At 37.0% G+C, this 18,454-nt stretch overlaps 1 protein-coding gene across 1 annotated transcript in view; it reads left to right on the forward strand.

Annotated features, from left to right (window-relative positions):
- ADCK5 (aarF domain containing kinase 5) overlaps positions 1-18,454 on the forward strand; it is a 35,102-nt gene that overhangs the window by 1,133 nt on the left and 15,515 nt on the right. Inside the window, exon 2 of the mRNA XM_074263221.1 lies at positions 17,132-17,250. Coding sequence (XP_074119322.1) covers positions 17,132-17,250 — 119 coding nt within the window. The remainder of the gene's footprint in view (positions 1-17,131; positions 17,251-18,454) is intronic.

The raw sequence follows: 18,454 nt of genomic DNA on the forward strand, positions 1-18,454 counted from the left end.
GAGTCCAGAGAGTTAAGAGAGCAGTCTCATCTAGAGCCAGGTGTCCTGATTTCTCTGGGCCTGGCTCTTTCTGCTGTACTGCATTGCATTTAGTGGCCTTGATAGTCTTAGTAATGATTAGCTAGCTAGTATTAAGTAAGAGTCCTTGACATACTTGAGAAAACTGAGTATCTCTATTCCTCCTGACTCTAATTAGCTGGGTGATTTTGTGAAAATCTTTGGGGGTTCAGTTTTTGCTTATGAAAAATGAGGGGGATACATGGGTTTGTCAGCTCTATATAAGGAAAATACCCAGTGCCAAAATAAGTTAGGCTGCCTCATAAATGAGGTAGTCAGTTCTCTGTCATTGAAGAGATTCTCTTCCCAATACAAGTTGGAATAGATGGTTGCTTTCAGCTCAGAGATTCTAAATTTCCGTGACTAAGGGGTTTCCAAGACCCTCCTTGCTCTCTCAGAATCTATGAATCCTTCTATCAGCACAAAAGACATGGAAAGTACTGGCATAAAAATGTATATAGAGATGACACTTTGTTGAATGAATGAATATGCTTTTGAGTTGGTTCCCTAAGGTGTCCCTTGTGACCTGTTGCACACAGCTGTCTGATTGAAATGCAATCTGTGTCCAGAAAGCAGAATTGTTTTTTATGCAGAAATGGATGAGATTCAAGACTAAGTTCAAGGAAGAAAAAGTCAATAGGGGTGATGGACTAGAAAATAAGAATGAATGGAAGGATTAACAGCCACCAAATTTCAAAGTTGGAAAGGACTTCAGAAGCTCAATCCAACTCATACTTAACAAATAATCTTTTCTACAAGATACCCTCAAAGAGCTCATACAGCCTTTACTTGAAGGTTGACAATGAGGGAGAATCCATTACCTCCTGATAATTATGCTCTTGGAGAGATCTAGTGTTAGGAAGTATTGCCTCTAAAATGCCTAAATGTACCTCTTTACAATTTCTGCTCATTGCTCTAGTTCTGCTCTTTGGGCAAGGACAATAAGTATAATCCCTTCTTCATATAATCCTTCAAATACCTGAATCTTTTCTTCTGTAGGCTAAATAGCTCCATATCTGTTCACTAGTTTTCAAAGTATCCCTGCTGGTCCTGAGATCCTTTCAGAGGATCCTTGAGGTAAAAACTATTTTCATAATAATACTAAGACATTTTAATTTCTTTTTTTTTTTTAATTTTTTAATAGTTTTTATTTACCAGATATATGCATGGGTAATTTTACAACATTGACAATTGCCAAACCTTTTGTTCCAATTTTTCCCCTCCTCCTCCCCCCATATGGCTGGTCGACCAATACATGTTAAATATGTTAAAGAATAAATTAAATACAATATATGTATACATGTCCAAACAGTTATTCTGCTGAACAAAAAAAATTGGACTTTGAAATAATGTACAATTAGCCTGTGAAGGAAATCTAAAATGTAGGCGGACAAAATTAGAGGGATTGGGAATTCTATGCAGTGGTTCATAGTCATCTCCCAGAGTTCTTTTGCTGGGTATAGCTGGTTCAGTTCATTACTGCTCTATTGGAAATGATTTGGTTCATCTCATTGTTGAAAATGGCCACATCTGTCAGAACTGATCATCATATAGTATTGTTGTTGAAGTATATAATGATCTCCTGGTCCTGCTCATTTCACTCAGCATCAGTTCATGTAAGTCTCTCCAGGCCTTTCTGAAATCATCCTATTGGTCATTTCTTATAGAACAATAATATTCCATAATATTCATACACCAAAATTTATTCAGCCATTCTCCTACTGATGGGCATCCACGTAGTTTCCAGTTTCTGGCCACTACAAAAAGGGCTGCCACAAACATTCTTGCACATACAGGTCCCTTTCCCTTCTTTAAGATCTCTTTGGGATACAAACCCAGTAGCAGACATTTTAATTTCTAATATGGTAAATATCTACAGATATACCCCACAGAAATAAGAATTATTTGGAAATATTCAATAATTTTAAAATGCAATAAAGGGTTCCTAAGGCCAAAAAAATTGACAACTAATCCTGTAGATTGTTATGGAAAGAAATCAGTCAATAAACAAGGATTTATTAAATATTTGCTATGTGCTAAGAGCTTTCTAAATTAGGGGTAGCGAGAGCTCATGTTTATAAAGACCAAAAAATGAAACTGTCCCTATCCTGCAGAAGTCTATCAAGGGAGATAACAAGTATAAATAAAAGTGTGTGTGTGTGTGTGTGTGTGTGTGTGTGTGTATAATACATATAGAGAGAATGTGTATAGAGTATACACACCGTAAGTTTACACACATACACATGCATTCCCCCATGCATACATAGACATATCTATATTTATCTCCTTTGATAGACCTAAAATTTCATGAGGGCAAGGATAGTTTATTTTTCAAGGCAGATCTGTATCTTTTTTATTTGTGTGTGTATGTGTGTGTATACATATATGTGTGTTTGCCTGCATGTGTCTGTGCTTGTGTGTATATAAAATAGAAGATAATTTGTAAGAGGGAGGCAGTTAGGTATGAGGAAAAGCCTCCTGTTGGGAGCAGTTAATTTGAGCTTTAAACAAAATTGAGTAAGAAAGGTATTCCTTTTATGGGTAATAATCTATGCAATTGCATGGAGACAAGGTGGAATGTCATATTCAGAAAAAGGCAACAACATTAGTTTGGCTGGATTGTAGAGTACATGAAGGGATGTGCAACAAATCTGTAAAGTTAGGTTGAAGTCACATTGGAAAGAATTCGAAAAGGTGTGCTTTATCCTAGAGACAGTAGGGAGCCATTGGAACCTCTTGAGCAGGGGAGTGATATGGTCAGGCCTGTGCTTTAAGAATATCACTTTGGCAGCTGTGTGGAGGATGAATTAGAGAGGTGAGAGACTTCCTACAGTCATACAAAGTCATAATGCTACTGTAACACTGTTAGGAGGTAAATTTTATTTTCTAACTATATACCACTATGCTAGACTTTTATTAGTCCAGAGGGCTAAGAACTAGAAAAAACCTCAGAGGCTTTTTAATTCTTAACCTTTCCCATTTGACAGATGAAGAAATTTGGAATCCAGAAAGGTTAAGGAGTGACTTGCAAGTCACTCCTTGCTAAGATCAACACAGGTGGTCAATACCAGAAGTGGAATAAGGCAAGGAGGAAGACATGGAAGTAGTCAGGATGATGAGGCTGCTAGATTCAGCAAAAAGAATCTCAACTGGGAGATAGAGACAGAGTGAATCTCCAGGAGAAGTTACTAAATGATGAGAACAGTAGGAAGGTCTGGGAGTATAAGCAAGGATTTATTAAATATTTGTTATGTGCCAAGAGCTTTCTAAATTAGGGGTAGTGGGAGCTCACGTTTATAAAGACCTTTGTCTTTATTTATATATATATATATATATAAAATTAACTAACTAGCAAGGAGTAACACCAGGTCCTTCTGATCATTGTGTCTGAGGACATGAGAGAAGGATCATCTTGTCTAAGAATGTGACTAGGGGTGCAGTATCTTCCAGAGGGAACTAGATTTCTATGAGCACAGGAAGATGGGAAGAATAAGGATGAGATCCAGGGTGAAAAGGCATTTCTCAAATTCATTAGAAAGCTGAAAGTGACCACAGAGATCAGTACCTAATTCCTTCATTTTATAGATTTGAAAATTGAGTTCCCAAGAGACTCAGTGAAACTCAGACACTGGCTTGGTAAGTAGTTTAGTAGTTAGTAAGTATTTTCAGAATGATGTGAGATCAAGAGCTCTTCATGCTACGCTTCTAATAAGAGAAATAAGAACTATAAGAGTTTTGGTCAAGATGGGTATTATCAAAGGAAGGATCTAGGAAGGACTGTGCAAAGCAACTAATTATATTAAATCATACTTGATTAACTCCAGTTATATGTGGTTTGTGTCTTAGAATTCTCGCATGTCATAACAGGTTTGCTTTAGGTGAGCTGTGTGGATTTGTCAACTTTGTACAAGTTTGGAAAGGAAAACCTTGTCTCCTGACTCCTAGAGTTATTTCAAGTTGATTTTACCATGTTACTCAACATTTTTATTTATTAACTAATAAGCAGTATACATACTACCCATCCTAAGTTTCCCTTTCTTTGTAATATTGTGGCTTTCTTACTTACTATTTGGCTGCGTCACTGACAGGATGTACATTTTATTTTCTTGCTATATACCACCATCCTATGCTTTTATTTTATTTTATTTTATTTTCAACCTAGAGGGCTAAGGCACAAGGGAAAATGGCGAGAAGTAGTATGGACGATATAATTTGAAATTAAGAAATGAGGAGGCAGAACCAAGATAGCAGAGTAAAGGCAGGGACTCACCCAAGTTTTCCCCCAAACACTTCCAAATTTCTTTAAATAATGACTCTATGTTCCAAATCACTATTGATCAGAGAAATGCAAATTAAGGCAACTCTGAAATATCATTACACACCTGTCAGATTGGCTAAGATGACAGGAACAAATAAGGATGAATGTTGGAGGGGATGTGGGAAAACTGGGACACTGATGCATTGTTGGTGGAGTTGTGAAAGAATCCAACCATTCTGGAGAGCAATCTGGAATTATGCCCAAAAAGTTATCAAAATGTGCATACCCTTTGACCCAGCCATACTACTACTGGGCTTATATCCCAAGGAACTACTAAAGAAGGGAAAGGGACCTGTATGTGCCAAAATGTTTGTGGCAGCCCTTTTTATAGTGGCTAGAAGCTGGAAGATGAATGGATGTCCATCAATTGGAGAATGGTTGGGTAAATTATGGTATATGAATGTTATGGAATATTATTGTTCTGTAAGAAATGACCAACAGGAGAAATACAGAGAGGCTTGGAGAGACTTACATCAACTGATGCTAAGTGAAACGAGCAGAACCAGAAGATCATTATACACTTCAACAATGATACTGTACGAGGATATATGCTGATGGAAGTGGATATCTACAACATAGAGAAGAGCTAATCCAATTCCAATTGATCAATGATGGACAGAATCAGCTACATCCAGAAAAGGAACACTGGGAAATGAGTGTAAACTGTTATTTTTACCTTCTGAATCCAATTCTTCCTGTGCAACAAGAAATTTGGTTCTACACACATATTGTATCTAGAATATACTGTAATATAATTAACATGTATAAGACTGCCTGCCATCTGGGGGAGGGGGTTGGGGGAGGAAGGGAAAAAATCTGAATAGAAGTAAGTGCAAGGGATAATGTTGTAAAAAATTACCCATGCATATGTACTGTCAAAAAAAAAGTTATAATTATAAAATAAAATAAAAATTAAATTAAAAAAAAATAATAATAATAAATAAATAAATAATGACTAAACAAACTTCAGTGCATCAGAACTCCCAAAAAGATGGAGTAAAACAATTTTCCAGCAAAGACAACTTGGAAGGTCATCATGAAAGGTCTTGTACCATTATGGGAGTTCTGCACTGACCTGGCACAGGCACCACCAAAGCAGGAAGAGGTCTTGGGGCTTCTGAATTGGCAGCAGTACTAGCAATTTCCAGAGCTCTCAGTCCAGAGATGCCAAAGACGACATTTTTTAAAACTTTGTTTTCAATAGTTTTGTTTTCTAAATACATGTAAAGAGAGTTTTCAACATTCTTTTTTCTAATTAATTGGTGGAAGGGGAAGAGGGAACATGACTTGTCCATGGTCACACAATTAGAAAGTATAAAGTATCTTGAGGTTTAAATTGAAGTGGTCCTGACTTCAGGGCTAATGCTTTATTCACTGTACAAAGTTTCACTTCAACATTCATTTCTGTAAGACTTCCAGATTTTTCTCTCTCCCTCCCTTATTTCCCCTCTCCTTAAGATAATAAGCAGTGTGATATAGGTTAAGTATGAGCATTTCTTTTAAACATTTTCATATTTGCCATGTTATGCAAGAAAAATCACACCAAAAGGTAAAAAGCCACAAGAAAGGAAAAAAAAGTGAAAATACTATGCTTCAATTCATGTTCAGTCTCCATTGTTGTCTCTATTTGAAAATACCTTGAAATCACTGCATTACTGAGAAGAGCCAAGTCCTTTATGGTTAATTATTACATAATCTTGTTATTGTATTCAGTGTTCTCTTAGTTCTGCTCACTTCACTCATGTAAGACTTTTCAGAGTTTTCTGAAATCAGCCAACTCATCTTTTTTATGGAACAAAAATATTTCATTACATTCATATACTGTAGCGTATTCAGCCATTCCCCAGCTGGTGGGCAACCATTCAATTTCTAGTTCCTTGCAGAACGGAAAGGGCTGCTACTTTTGCACATGTGAATAATTTTCCCTTTTTTATGATTTCCTTGGGATATAGACCCAATAGTGACACTGCTGGATCAAAGGTAGCCCAAGTGATAGCCCTTTGAATATAGTTCCAAATTGCTATTTAGAGTGGTTGAATCATTTTATAACTCCACCACCAATGCATTAATGCCCCAGTTTTCCCACAACCCCTCCAACATTTATCATTATCTTTTCCTGTCATCTTAACCAATCAGAAATACAAAAAGCTAATAAAGTCAAGAATGCCTTAGAAAGCAAAATAGACTAAGTGGAAAAGAGGTACAGAAACTTACTGAGAAAAATAATCTCTCAAAAATTAGAATTGAGCAAATAGAAGCTAATAACTTTATGAGGTATCAAGAAACAAAACCAAAAGAATGGGAAAAAAAATAGAAAATAGTGTGAAATATCTCATTGGAAAAATAATTGACTTGAAAAATAGATCCAGGACAGACAATTTAAAAATTATTGGTCTACATAAATGCCATGATCAAGTAAAAGAGCTTGGGCTTTTTTTTTTTGCTGAAGCAATTGGGGTTAAGTGACTTGCCCAGAGTCATATAGTTAGGAAGTGTTAAGTGTCTGAGACCAGATTTGAACTCAGGTCTTCCTGACTTTAGGGCTGGTTCTCTATCCATTGTGCCACCTTACCTGCCCCTTGGATATTACCTTTCAAGAAATCATCAAAGAAAACTCTTGAAATTCTAGAATCAGAGAGTAAATTAGAAATTGGAAGAATCTGCTGATCACCTCCTAAAAGAGATCCCAAAACGAAAACTCCCAGGAATATTGTAGCCAATTCTGGAACTCCCAGGTCAAGGAGAAAATATTGCAAGCAGCTAGAAAGAAACAATTCAAGTATAGTGGAGCTTCAAGATAACAGAAGATTTAATAGCTTCTACATTAAAAGATCGGAGGGCTTGGAATATGATATTCCATAGAGCAGTGAGAGCTAGGGTTACAACCAATAATCACCTATCCAGCAAAACAATATATGTCAGAGGAAATGGTGGTCATTTAATGAAATAAAGGAATTTCAAGCATTTTTTGATAATACTGTAACGTATTCAGCCATTCACCAGCTGGTGGGCAGCCATTCAAGTTGAATAGAAAATTTGATTTTCAGATACAGGACTTATGAAAAACATAAGAGATAATCAGAAAAGCGACTTAATAAGGTTTATCTTTTTACATTCCTACATAAAAGGATGATACTTGAACTCAGAACTTTTTTCATTATTATGACAGTTAAGGAGTATATATAAACAGAAGGCACAAGTGTGAGTTGAATATGAAGGAATATCTAAAACAATAAAATTAAGGAGTAAGAGAGGCATGTACTGGGAGAAAGGCAAAAGGAGAGGTAGGATGGTATAAATTAATCTGTCAAAAAAAAGAAGCAAGACATTTTGTTTTCTCTGTTTTCCTTTTGGATCTGATATTTCTTGTGCAGCATGGTATTTGTGGAAATATGTGTAGAGGAATTACACATATTTAACATATTAAATCACTTGCTGAGAGGGGAAAAGGAGGGGAAAAAATTAAAACACAGAATTTCATAGGAGTGAATGTCAAAATTTTTCCATGTATATGTTTTGTTGAAAATAAAAAGCTATAACTAAAAAAAGATTTAAGAAATAAAATAAATAATAAAGATTATCTATGCTACCTCTTAAAAATGCAAAAAAAAAAAAAAGGCAAGAAAAAGCTTTTACAGTAGAAGGGGGATGAGTGAACCTTATTCTCATCAGAATTTACTTGAAAGAGGAAATAAGATACACACTTAATATGAGATCTATCTTACACTGATACTAAGTGAAATAAAGTAGAATCAAGAGAACATTGTACACAGCAACAACAAGATTATGTGATGATCCTCTGTGAGGGACTTGGCTCTTTTCAACAGTAGTGTGATTTAAGACAATTCCAATAGATTTGTGATAAAAAGAATCATCGCATCCAGAGAAAGAATTATGGAGACTTTTCTCATTTCAAAGAATTGAAACATGAGGGGATACCCATCATTTGGGCAATGGCTGAATAAATAGTGGTATATGATTTTGATGGAACATTATTGTTCTATGGGAAATGTTGAACAGGATGCTCTCACAAAATCCTGGAAAGTCCTCCATGAGTTCATGCAAAATTAAATGTACTGTGTACAAAGTAATAGCAGTGTTGTGGGATGATCAGCTGTGAAGGCTTTCCTATTCTCAACAATATAATGATCTACAACTATTCTAAGGACTTAGGATGAAAAATGCTATCCATATCCAGAGAAAGAACTGATTGTGTCTGAATACAGATGGAAGCAAAAATTTTTTTTAACTTTATTTTTCTTAAGTGTTTTTTTGAGGGGTGGGGAAGATCTATGTTTTCTTTCACAACATTACTTTTATGGAAATGTTTTGCATAACTTCACATATGCCTTCTCAATGAAGACAGGTGGAGAGGAAGGAAGGCAGAGAATCTGGAACTCAGAAGTTTTAAAAACAAATGTTAAAAAAATTATTTTACATGTAACTGGAAAAATTATATATATATATAAACAAAATACTTAAGAAGTGAGAGATATCAAAGTCTCAGATTATTTAGAAGCTTCAGCTTTATATCTTACATTTTCTTTGAGAGAGTTGGAAGGCATTAAACATAGTGTGTTAGTGTCGTATGGAATCATTTTAAAAAACGACATTGATTCTGTCAAGAAATAATTGGTTTTAGACTTAAATATTATTTCAAAATCAGTTTCTGACTGTAGTTCAGTCATTGATTATTATTTCCCCCCCCCCCCCCCCTTTTGAGGCTGGGGTTAAGTGACTTGCCCAGGATCACACAGCTAGGAAATGTTAAGTGTGAGATCAGATTTGAATTAGGATCCTCCTGAATTCAAGGCTGGTGCTCTATCCACTGCGCCACCTAGCTGCTCCCTTAGTCATTGATTATAACAGTGGACAAAGTCAATAAAATTGAAAGAAAAATAAATATAAGAATACATTACATGTGATTATAGTAGTTTCAGTCATATTTAGCTAAATGAGCTGTCTATATCAAAAAATGGAAAACAGAAATAAGGATATTAATCTTGACTTTTTTTTTTTTTTGTTTGTGTTTGAAAGCAAAAGTTTCCATTGTAAAATAATTGCCACAATGAGGCAGCAAACTGTGTTTAGAAACTGTCTTTAGTTAGCATACAGTCTTCCTGCCATGGGGGGAGAAGAGGCAACTAAGGGCACTCTCAGTGTAAGTTTAGTTGGAAAACATGACAAATGTAATGGGAGATTGTGAGGAATATTACTTTGCAAGACAGTGAAAAGCCATGAGGGAAATTTATCATGCTGCACAAGAAAAATCAGATCAAAAAGAAAAAAGAAAGCAAATAATGATAACAAAAAAGGTGCAAATACTATGTTATGATCCATATTCATTCCCCATAGTCCTCTCCCTGGATGACTCTCCATCACAAGTCCAGTGGAATTGTCCTCAATTACTTCATTGTTCAAAAGAACCAAGTCCATCAGAGTGGATCATCATATGATCTTGTTGCATGGACAATGTTCTCATCATATGATCTTGTTGCATGGACAATGTTCTCTTGGTTCTATTCACTTCATTTAGTATCAGTTCATGTAAGTCCCTCCAGGTATTTCTTTTCTCATCTTTAAAATGAGGGTGATGATTCTTATACTAGAGGAGAAAGGAATAAGTATTATCATAGTGCCTAATATATGCCAGGCCCTTTACTAAATGCTTTTTGCAAACATTAAATCATTTGATCCTTATAACAAACTTTGCAATAGAGGAAATTAACTCAAACATATGTTAAGTGGCTTGTCCATACTCAAAGAGTAAGTATCTGGCCTGAATTTGAACTCAGATCTTTTTGATCCTAGACCCAGTGTGTTAAGCTGTTTTGCCTTCAGCTGCTTTGTACTAGCTCAGATCAGGGTGGTTGAGAGGAAACATTTTTAAAATCTTTTAAGCCTTTAAAATCCATGCTATGGAGAAAGGAGTTATTGTTATATTATTAACTCAGTTATACAAATACAAATCTCTTAAAGAACCAGAAATTACATTTCTATGAAACTTTAAGAGTTACAGAGTTTAGTCCATAACCTCATTAGGTAAATAGTACAGAGATTATTTTCCTGATTTTACATGATGCCAAAAGAGCAAAAGCATCAAAAAGCTGCATTTAAAACAAACAAACCTGGGGTAAGCTGAACAGGGCAGATAACAGATTTCTATCTTCTGCCCCTAGATCACATTTTTGTGTGTGTTCAGTTATAGGCATCACATTTTAAGAAGAGGATTGACAAGTATGGCACTTACCAAGAAAATAGTGAGAAAATCCTTTATTAACCATGAGTAGTTGAAGGACTAGCAGTGGCTAACTTGCAGAAGAGTTTTAGAGAGCTGTGGTGGTCATGTATAGGTATTTGAATGGCTTTCTATATAGATGGATGGATTAGACTTGTATTATTTCACATCAAGGTTATAAGTCTAAGTGAATAGAAATGGCTGAAAAGCAGATTTAGATTGCATCTAGGGAAGAAGCTCTCAAGCAATTAGATCTATGCAAAGGAAGGGAGTGATTTAATGATTATTTATTGTATAAAAGAATTCTGGTCTATATGCCACCTAGAGTTCCTTCCTACCCTGAGGGCTCACCCTTTTTGAAGGTATTAAATTGTTTCTTCTGTGGTCCCTTCTACTTTTCATAATCTCTTGAGTGTAAAAATTCTGGCACCAGGGCAAGGACCATTCTTATTGAGGAAATAAGATTTTAAAAATAATTAAGAAAGAAAAACCTGCACAACTGTATGCCCAAATGGTGTGGTGTCATCAGTAAGTGCCAGTGGAATTTGAAGAAGTAAAACATCAATGTAGGCTGGAGTAACCTAAAACGTTTTCCTGGAAGAAATAAATGAATTTTTAAAAAATTAATTTATTTATTTTAATACATGTTACTTTATGAATCATGTTGGGAGAGAAAAATCAGGATAAAGGGGAAAAACTATGGGAGAGAAAAAAGAAGTGAATATAGCATATGTTGATTTACATTCAATCTCCTTAGTTATTTTTCTGGATGCAGATGTCATTTTCTGTCCAATTGGGATTGTTGAACCACTGAGAAGAACCAAGTCTTTCATAGTTGATCATCACATAGTCTTGCTGTTATTGAATACCATGTACTTCTGGTTACACTTGTTTCACTCAGCATCGTTTCGTGTAAATATTTCTAAAATCAGCTTGTTCATCATTTTTTACAGAAAAGATATTCCATTACCTTCATATACCACAGTTTATTCAGCCATTCCCCAATTTACAGGCATTCATTTTCCAATGAAGAGAAGAAATTTGAGTTAAACTCTAAAGATTTGATTTGAGTGATCTAATAGGATTTGAATAGGTAGGAGCAGGAGAAGGAGTAAAAGCTCAAAAAAGACTTGTCCTCTTTTTATACTCTATAGCCGATGAAGACACCTGCCAGTTCTTCCTGTTTTTCCTCTTTAGAAGATTAGCTGCAGGTCCACATCAACAACTGTTGGATGTTTCATATGGATATCTCAGAAACATCTTAAACTCAGCATAGCCAAAAGTGAACCTCAAAAGACAGGCACAATTCTTTCTCCCTCTTCCAGACTTCCCTATTTTTATTGAAGAGTCCATCTCCCAGATTCTTTAGCTCAGCATTCTCTTCACCTACATCTCCAATCACTTGCCAAAGCTTAGTTTTTACTCTTTACTTACATAGCTTTCATTGTAGTTTAATTTCTCATTATCTCTAATCTAAATTATTGCAGTAGTGTCCAAATTGATTTTGACTTGTTTCTTTCCCCTCTGGTCCATTACTGCTACCAAAGCATTTTCTTTAAGCACATATCTGACCATTTGTTTGCATTGTAGTAGGCATTTAAAAAGTACTTTGTGATTGATCAGTTCAGGTTAGGTTCAGCCCTCCTCTCACAGTAAGCATCAGATTCCCCTTAAGATGCCTAAGCAGAAACATAAGGTCTCACAGAGAGTATTTGGTGGGAATAGCTACCAGATTATATAATGCTCTCTTTAATGAGATCTGGAAGAATTCTGGGAATGAATAGTTCTGACTCTGACTTTTACTGCATTTCTCACCTTTTTTAAAGTTCTCCCAGTCTATCAGGGATAGTCCCCTAGTTTGTATGGTTGGTATGTGGGTGGATGAATGACCTTGTTAAGACTTAAGTTTTTCTATGAGTCTCTGTTCTTCTGTAAGAAAACATAATTCTTCTAGGACAGTAGTTCAAGGACTTTTCCCTTTGAATTTTAAATTGTTTTGTAGACCTTGAGATTGTCTGAAATGCCAAGTTCCTTGGCTAAAATGTCCTGCTGAATTGGTGCCAATGTTTGGTCTGCTGTAAGTACTTAATAGTGGAGTAGGTCTGCTCCTGGGGTCAGTACCCAAGGTACTGTGATGGTACCAGTCAATCTAGGGAGACATTAGACTACCCCAGGCCAGGTCAAACAATCACTGCCTCATTTTTTGTAGGAGTTGAACTTGGTCCACGACAAGGACAACATTAACCCAAATTCTGGCTCCAGGGCAGGGACTAGCCTTTAAAGTCAAAAGGATATAGGAATTTTCTACCCCTTTTCCTCTGTATCTCATTCCTACTTTTCACAGTGATTATTTCCCTTTTTCCATTTCTGATCCTCAAAATATTTCCCCATTGTTTCCATCCTTTCTAGGATCACTTGCGTCACAGTCCTCATCCTACCTGTTTTTTAAGACAGTTTATCAGGGACAGCATATCCATAAAGCAACAGTTATACTTATTTTTCTTGTCCTAGTGGTCCAGGAAATGAAGTCCCAAGTATAAAGATCCTTATATTAGCAAAAGTATTAAGCCTGCTACTTTTCAAGAGTGGCCATTCCCAGCCTATTATTTTCTACTACCTCTTCTGGTTCAGTAATCTTGTTCCTCTTATCCTTCTATCTCACAACTTCTTTTCTATTTCATGGTTATCTTTGTGAAGTTGAAGAGCCCAGCTGTGATTCACATGCTCTTTAGAGAGGATTAGGGGTAGAGTGAAACGGAATGGGAGCTGTACCCATAGCCCCACAATATTCTTTCCAGGCACAAACCTTTTGTGTTTCATAGATTGGTCTGATCAGTAAAGAATGTTTTCCTTTTTATTCCTTCCTTTGGGTTATTGATTTTGTTTAGCTTTGCTTCTGAATAGCTGTTAGTACCATTAGGTTCTTAATGTTATGGGAATTTTTCCCAAATCAAAGAATTGCTATACTTGAAACATTGTCTAGCTGGGAGTACCATGTAGACATCTTATAGTGTAAGAGGCCTTTGACCTGTAGCCTCTTAATATATTTACCAATAATATTTCTGATCAAATGGTGGAGAGTATACTCATTGGTTGACTTTTAATTGCTAGGGAAAATTGGTCCCAGAACATGTCCTGTGCTGGAAAGGACTTCAAAAAGTCCATCTCTCCCAGTTTTCTGGAAGTTAACATGATGTTATCTCTTGGCTTAAAGAGATTGAGGGAAAAAACTTCCTCCCTGAAGAAGTCCAGGGAGTGCATCTTTCCCTGGAACTATTCCCTTCCACCATATAATGCCTGTCTTCCCAACTTACCTCCTATTCTATGTTATAATTTTAAAAATGAGGTAACTTTCTGTGAACCTCATCCCAGATGCTGGGGAGGATAAGGATACAAAAGGAATCCCCCACTCTTGAAAAATGTACAACCTAACTACTTAGGGATGTGAAACCTAGAGATTTGGAACACATAGCAGTCTCAGGTGGCAGAAATGCTGTGACAGTGTCATGATAAAAAGATCAGGCATTTATATGGTGCTTGAAGGTTTGCAGAGTGCTTGGCCCTCAGCCTTTTTTTTCTTCAACTAAAAAAGCTGCTTTTGAGGCTCATGACAAAGAAGAGTACAGCTACTCATAGTTCATCTTCATTGTTCTTGCTCCACCTCCCCTGTATTGGGTACAATTGTCATGGCTTGGGGAGGGCTAACAGAAGACAACCTGCTAAGTTTTTACCACAGTCCTCCCCTCTTTTACAGATGAGAAAAACCAAGGCCCAGAAAGATTAAAGTGGCTGCCAATGTTACACAGGTATCAAGTGGAAGAGTGCAGATCAAACACAGTTCCAAAGATAGTCATAGAATCATAGATTCATAGTTGGGAGTTTTCAGAAGCCATCTAATCTAACTCCTAAGTCTAGTATTTTTTCCATTATACCATGTTCTGCTTAACAATGGAGAGATAGCTATGATATCTATGGATAGATTGGGGTAAATATCAAAAGACAGGCACAAACTAAATGCCATTATAATTCAGAGAAGGGAGGGATCACTTCCTACTGGAGACAGCAAGTAAGGATTTGTGTCCTCACTGAAGTAAGAAGCTAAGTCATCTGTGTAAAGTATAAGAGTTGGGGGTCTGAGAGTAGAGGTTTAAAATTCGCTTTGAGGAATGAGATGGAGAGTCACCAAGACCATTTTGAGCAAAAACAGACTGAAGTAACAATTTTTAGTGTTTCAGTAAAGAAAGGAGTGAGAGATGACAGAGGGAGCTCACATTGAAGCCATTGGCCTAAATATTCTCTGTAAAATTAGAGGCAAAGTCCTCAGTTGGGGATTGTGGGAGAAAGAAGGAAAGAAAAGAAAACCACTTCCTTGGGAAGTAAGATAAGGAATTAATTAGAAAGGTATAAAAGGACTACCTGGCTGGCTTTAGGGTGGAGTTTCGATAACAGGTATTTGTAATGTATCCATGCAGCTGCCTCAGGAATACAAACCAAACTGGGAAATGGTGGATATCTGGCTGAAGTTTGACAAGAGATGAGTGAGAATAGAATTCTTGTCCCACAAAAGGACAAGATTTGAGAGAAGAGTACAGTGCTGCATAGAAATAACTAACTCTTATGTTGAAATTGAAGAAGGAAAAAAGTAAAAGTAAGTCCAGAGTTATTGATTGAAATGTAAAAGGATTAGAAGTCTCTATGAGGGGAAAAAGTAAGTTTAGAAAGGGTAAAGCATAGGGATTGGTCAAATGAATGGACTGTTCTGGTCAGATAGGAGAATGTCACAGGGTCTAATTAGGGAAGTAGAACACTTGTAGATAACTGAAATCTTTTGGGAGGCTGAGTTGGAGTGAAAGAATTAAGATGGAGGAATTTACAAAGGGCTTTCCTCCCCATTTTACAGATGAAGAAACTGGGTTCTTCCCTGTAGTAACATAGCTAGTGAGCATCTAAAGTGGAATTCAAGTCCAGTAATGTGCCCTTTCTGCTGTGCTCCTCTACTCTGATGCCTTCATGAGCAGAGATCCAGACTCCAGATCTTTTCTTACCCCATCCCACTATGGCTTAATGACTGTCAAGCTGCCTTCATGATCTGAGCTGTGAGGTTAGCGTAGAGGACAGATTCTAGGTCTGGGCCTTGAAGAAATACCACATTTATGGAAGTTGGGGAAAAATTCAGCAAAGAAAAGAGCAGTAGCCAGAGAAATAGGAAAAATGAGAGGACAAGGTGGTCTGTGATGCTGCTGAGTGAGCTAAGAAGAGTTTTCTTCAGGGTTGAGGGTCTGGTTAAATGAGATACAATATGAAACATAAAAGAAACTTGTTTAAATAAATAACCCAGACTTTGGGGAGGGGAGGGTTGCTGGGAAGGTGGAATGGGGTTTTTAGAGCTATATTTTTATTTACCCTCTCGAACTGCTCATCTCCAAATGGATTTTCTGCTCTGTGCTTCATTTATGTGGTGTCCTTTCCCTGCTGTGGTCACTGCCTGTTGTCAAGGGGTCAGATGTCATCTGAAATGGGGAGGCTTCTGTTAGGCCAGAAAGAGCACTGACCTTGGAGTCAGGAGACTGAAGTTTTAATCCTGTTTTGCTATTTATTAATCTTGGACAGGTCACTCTTCTGAAACTTTTCATATATAAAATATTAATGTAAATGGCCTTGCCTATGTCAAAGAGTTTTGCAAGGATCAAATATGATTATGTATGCAAAGTACTTCGTATATTTTAAAGCATGTATAAATAGCAAAAATATTCGCCTGCTATCATCAGATCCTCAGTCTCCCGACCTCCCTTTCCCCGATACAACCCTGCTGGTTGCTTGGAACTAGTTAAATCTGTAGTGTTAGCATTCACAGATAAACATGTCTTGCTGTGATAAAGTGAAGTGGCTGCTGCCCTTTAACTTTGACTGGTCTGACTGTGGTGTTTTTTCACCCCATTTCTGCCACCTCTTATATTTGCTTTCCATAGCATCCACCAGTGTGTTCCTCTTTAGTACTGTCTTGGATTCCCCCATTCCCTCAGACTACTGATTTCAGCTGGACATTAAAAGGAAGGGGATCTGATTGGTCAGTGCTTCCTCTGGGCCTCATCCCCCTTCTAGAATGTATTCCTCCCATTGTATGTCTTTGTAGTAATAAAAATAACTTCTATCTCTGTAGGGCTTTACCATTAACACTATATTCTCCTAGCAGTACTAAGGGTAGGAGAAATCGAGAGTCAGAAGTGATATGACAGAGTCCACTCTTGTGTCTTGAAGTCCTTGCCAATTGTAGAGGGCTTGCTGCACAAGCCTGTGCAATGCTAGACTGGCACCTAAGGATCAGAGGAGGACCAGGATAGCTCAGGCAGAGAGCAGGCACTCTCTTCTTATTGGCCTTTATTGTCCTTGATGAGATCCAAGGTCTTGAAGCATTGAATCCAGGGCCATGGAAACTCTTCCTGGCTTATAATATAAATAGGCTGGGGAAGAAATGTTGCCTCTCTACCTGCCCCTTAACCCATTTGTTCTTTTTCCAGTTGCAGCTTTGCCGGTTCCATTCAGCATTGCTGCAGAGCAGACAACCTCCTTGGCTATCCTCAGCTGTATTCTTCAGGAAAAATTTGACAGCGGGACCTGCAAGGTTATTACCTACAAGGTAATGAACACTCCTCAGGCCCACCAAGGTCTTAGAGAACTTCGCATCTGTACTGCATGCTTGAGATCTAGCCCTGGCCCATAGGCTGTTCTCCATGTTCCTTGTCATTACTTTTTTCTCCTGGCCTCATTACTAACTCTAATAGGATAAGGGACTGGCTTATCCTTTTATATCCTCCTCAGTGCATAGTACTGAACCTTGAACATACTTCTTCATATATATTTATAGAACTGGCTCAAAAAAAATCCCTCATTTATTACACACACACACACACACACACACACACACACACACACACACACACACACACACACACATATTAATTAGGGATGGCTTCTCTCTGAGTTATCTAATCATTCTGTAAATATGTTTCCTGAAGCCTTGTGCAAAATACTTGTGAGGGATGCCAGAATATGTGAGTTATTGGCCCCTATCTTTAGGAGTTTGTCTTTTTGAATTATTGAATATTGAATATTGAATCAGCTTGTGAACAAGCTTATAACCTAGCATTAGTACATACATTTGTATACAATACTTATATAACATTTGTATACAATACTTAGATAACATTTATATACCACACTTATATAACACATGTATACATCATTGTTATACAACATTTGGCAATTTACCATGTTCTGCCCTCTTATCACTATTGTGGGACAAATAGTACAAATGTTCCTGTTCACATTTTACAAAGGAGCAGAATCATGGAACTAAAGATCATCAAACTTGTGTGTTTTGGAACTATGATTCAAATTTTGCTTCCTTGGTTTCACAACTAGCTTTGTTCCACTCCTTTATTGCTACCTCTACAAATATATGGAGTGCTCAAGGAGCCATGCTTTTCAATTACTGGGCCTCCAGCCTTCTTTCTGTTGGATGTTTAAAGCATTATGTCATACAGGATGTAGAGCAGGGATGGGGAGTCTTTTTCTCTGCCGAGGAGCATAACATCATTCACAGGCCATACAAAATTATCAACTTATAGAACTGAAGCAATGGGAGGTTGTTGTACTTAGTTTTCAGCTCATCACCCATAGTTGCCTTGGCAAATGACTTCACAGTCCTTATATAGTCTCTTGGACTGGACATTTCCCATCCCTGAGTTAGAGGAAAAGAAATGCATGTAGTATGTGACTGCCTAAGGGGAGTGATATATATAGGGGAAGAATATCACCTGGGCCTTCTCTGACCCAGAATT

This window comes from Sminthopsis crassicaudata, chromosome 1 (assembly GCF_048593235.1).
Source record: "Sminthopsis crassicaudata isolate SCR6 chromosome 1, ASM4859323v1, whole genome shotgun sequence".
NCBI classification, from domain to species: Eukaryota; Metazoa; Chordata; class Mammalia; order Dasyuromorphia; family Dasyuridae; genus Sminthopsis; species Sminthopsis crassicaudata.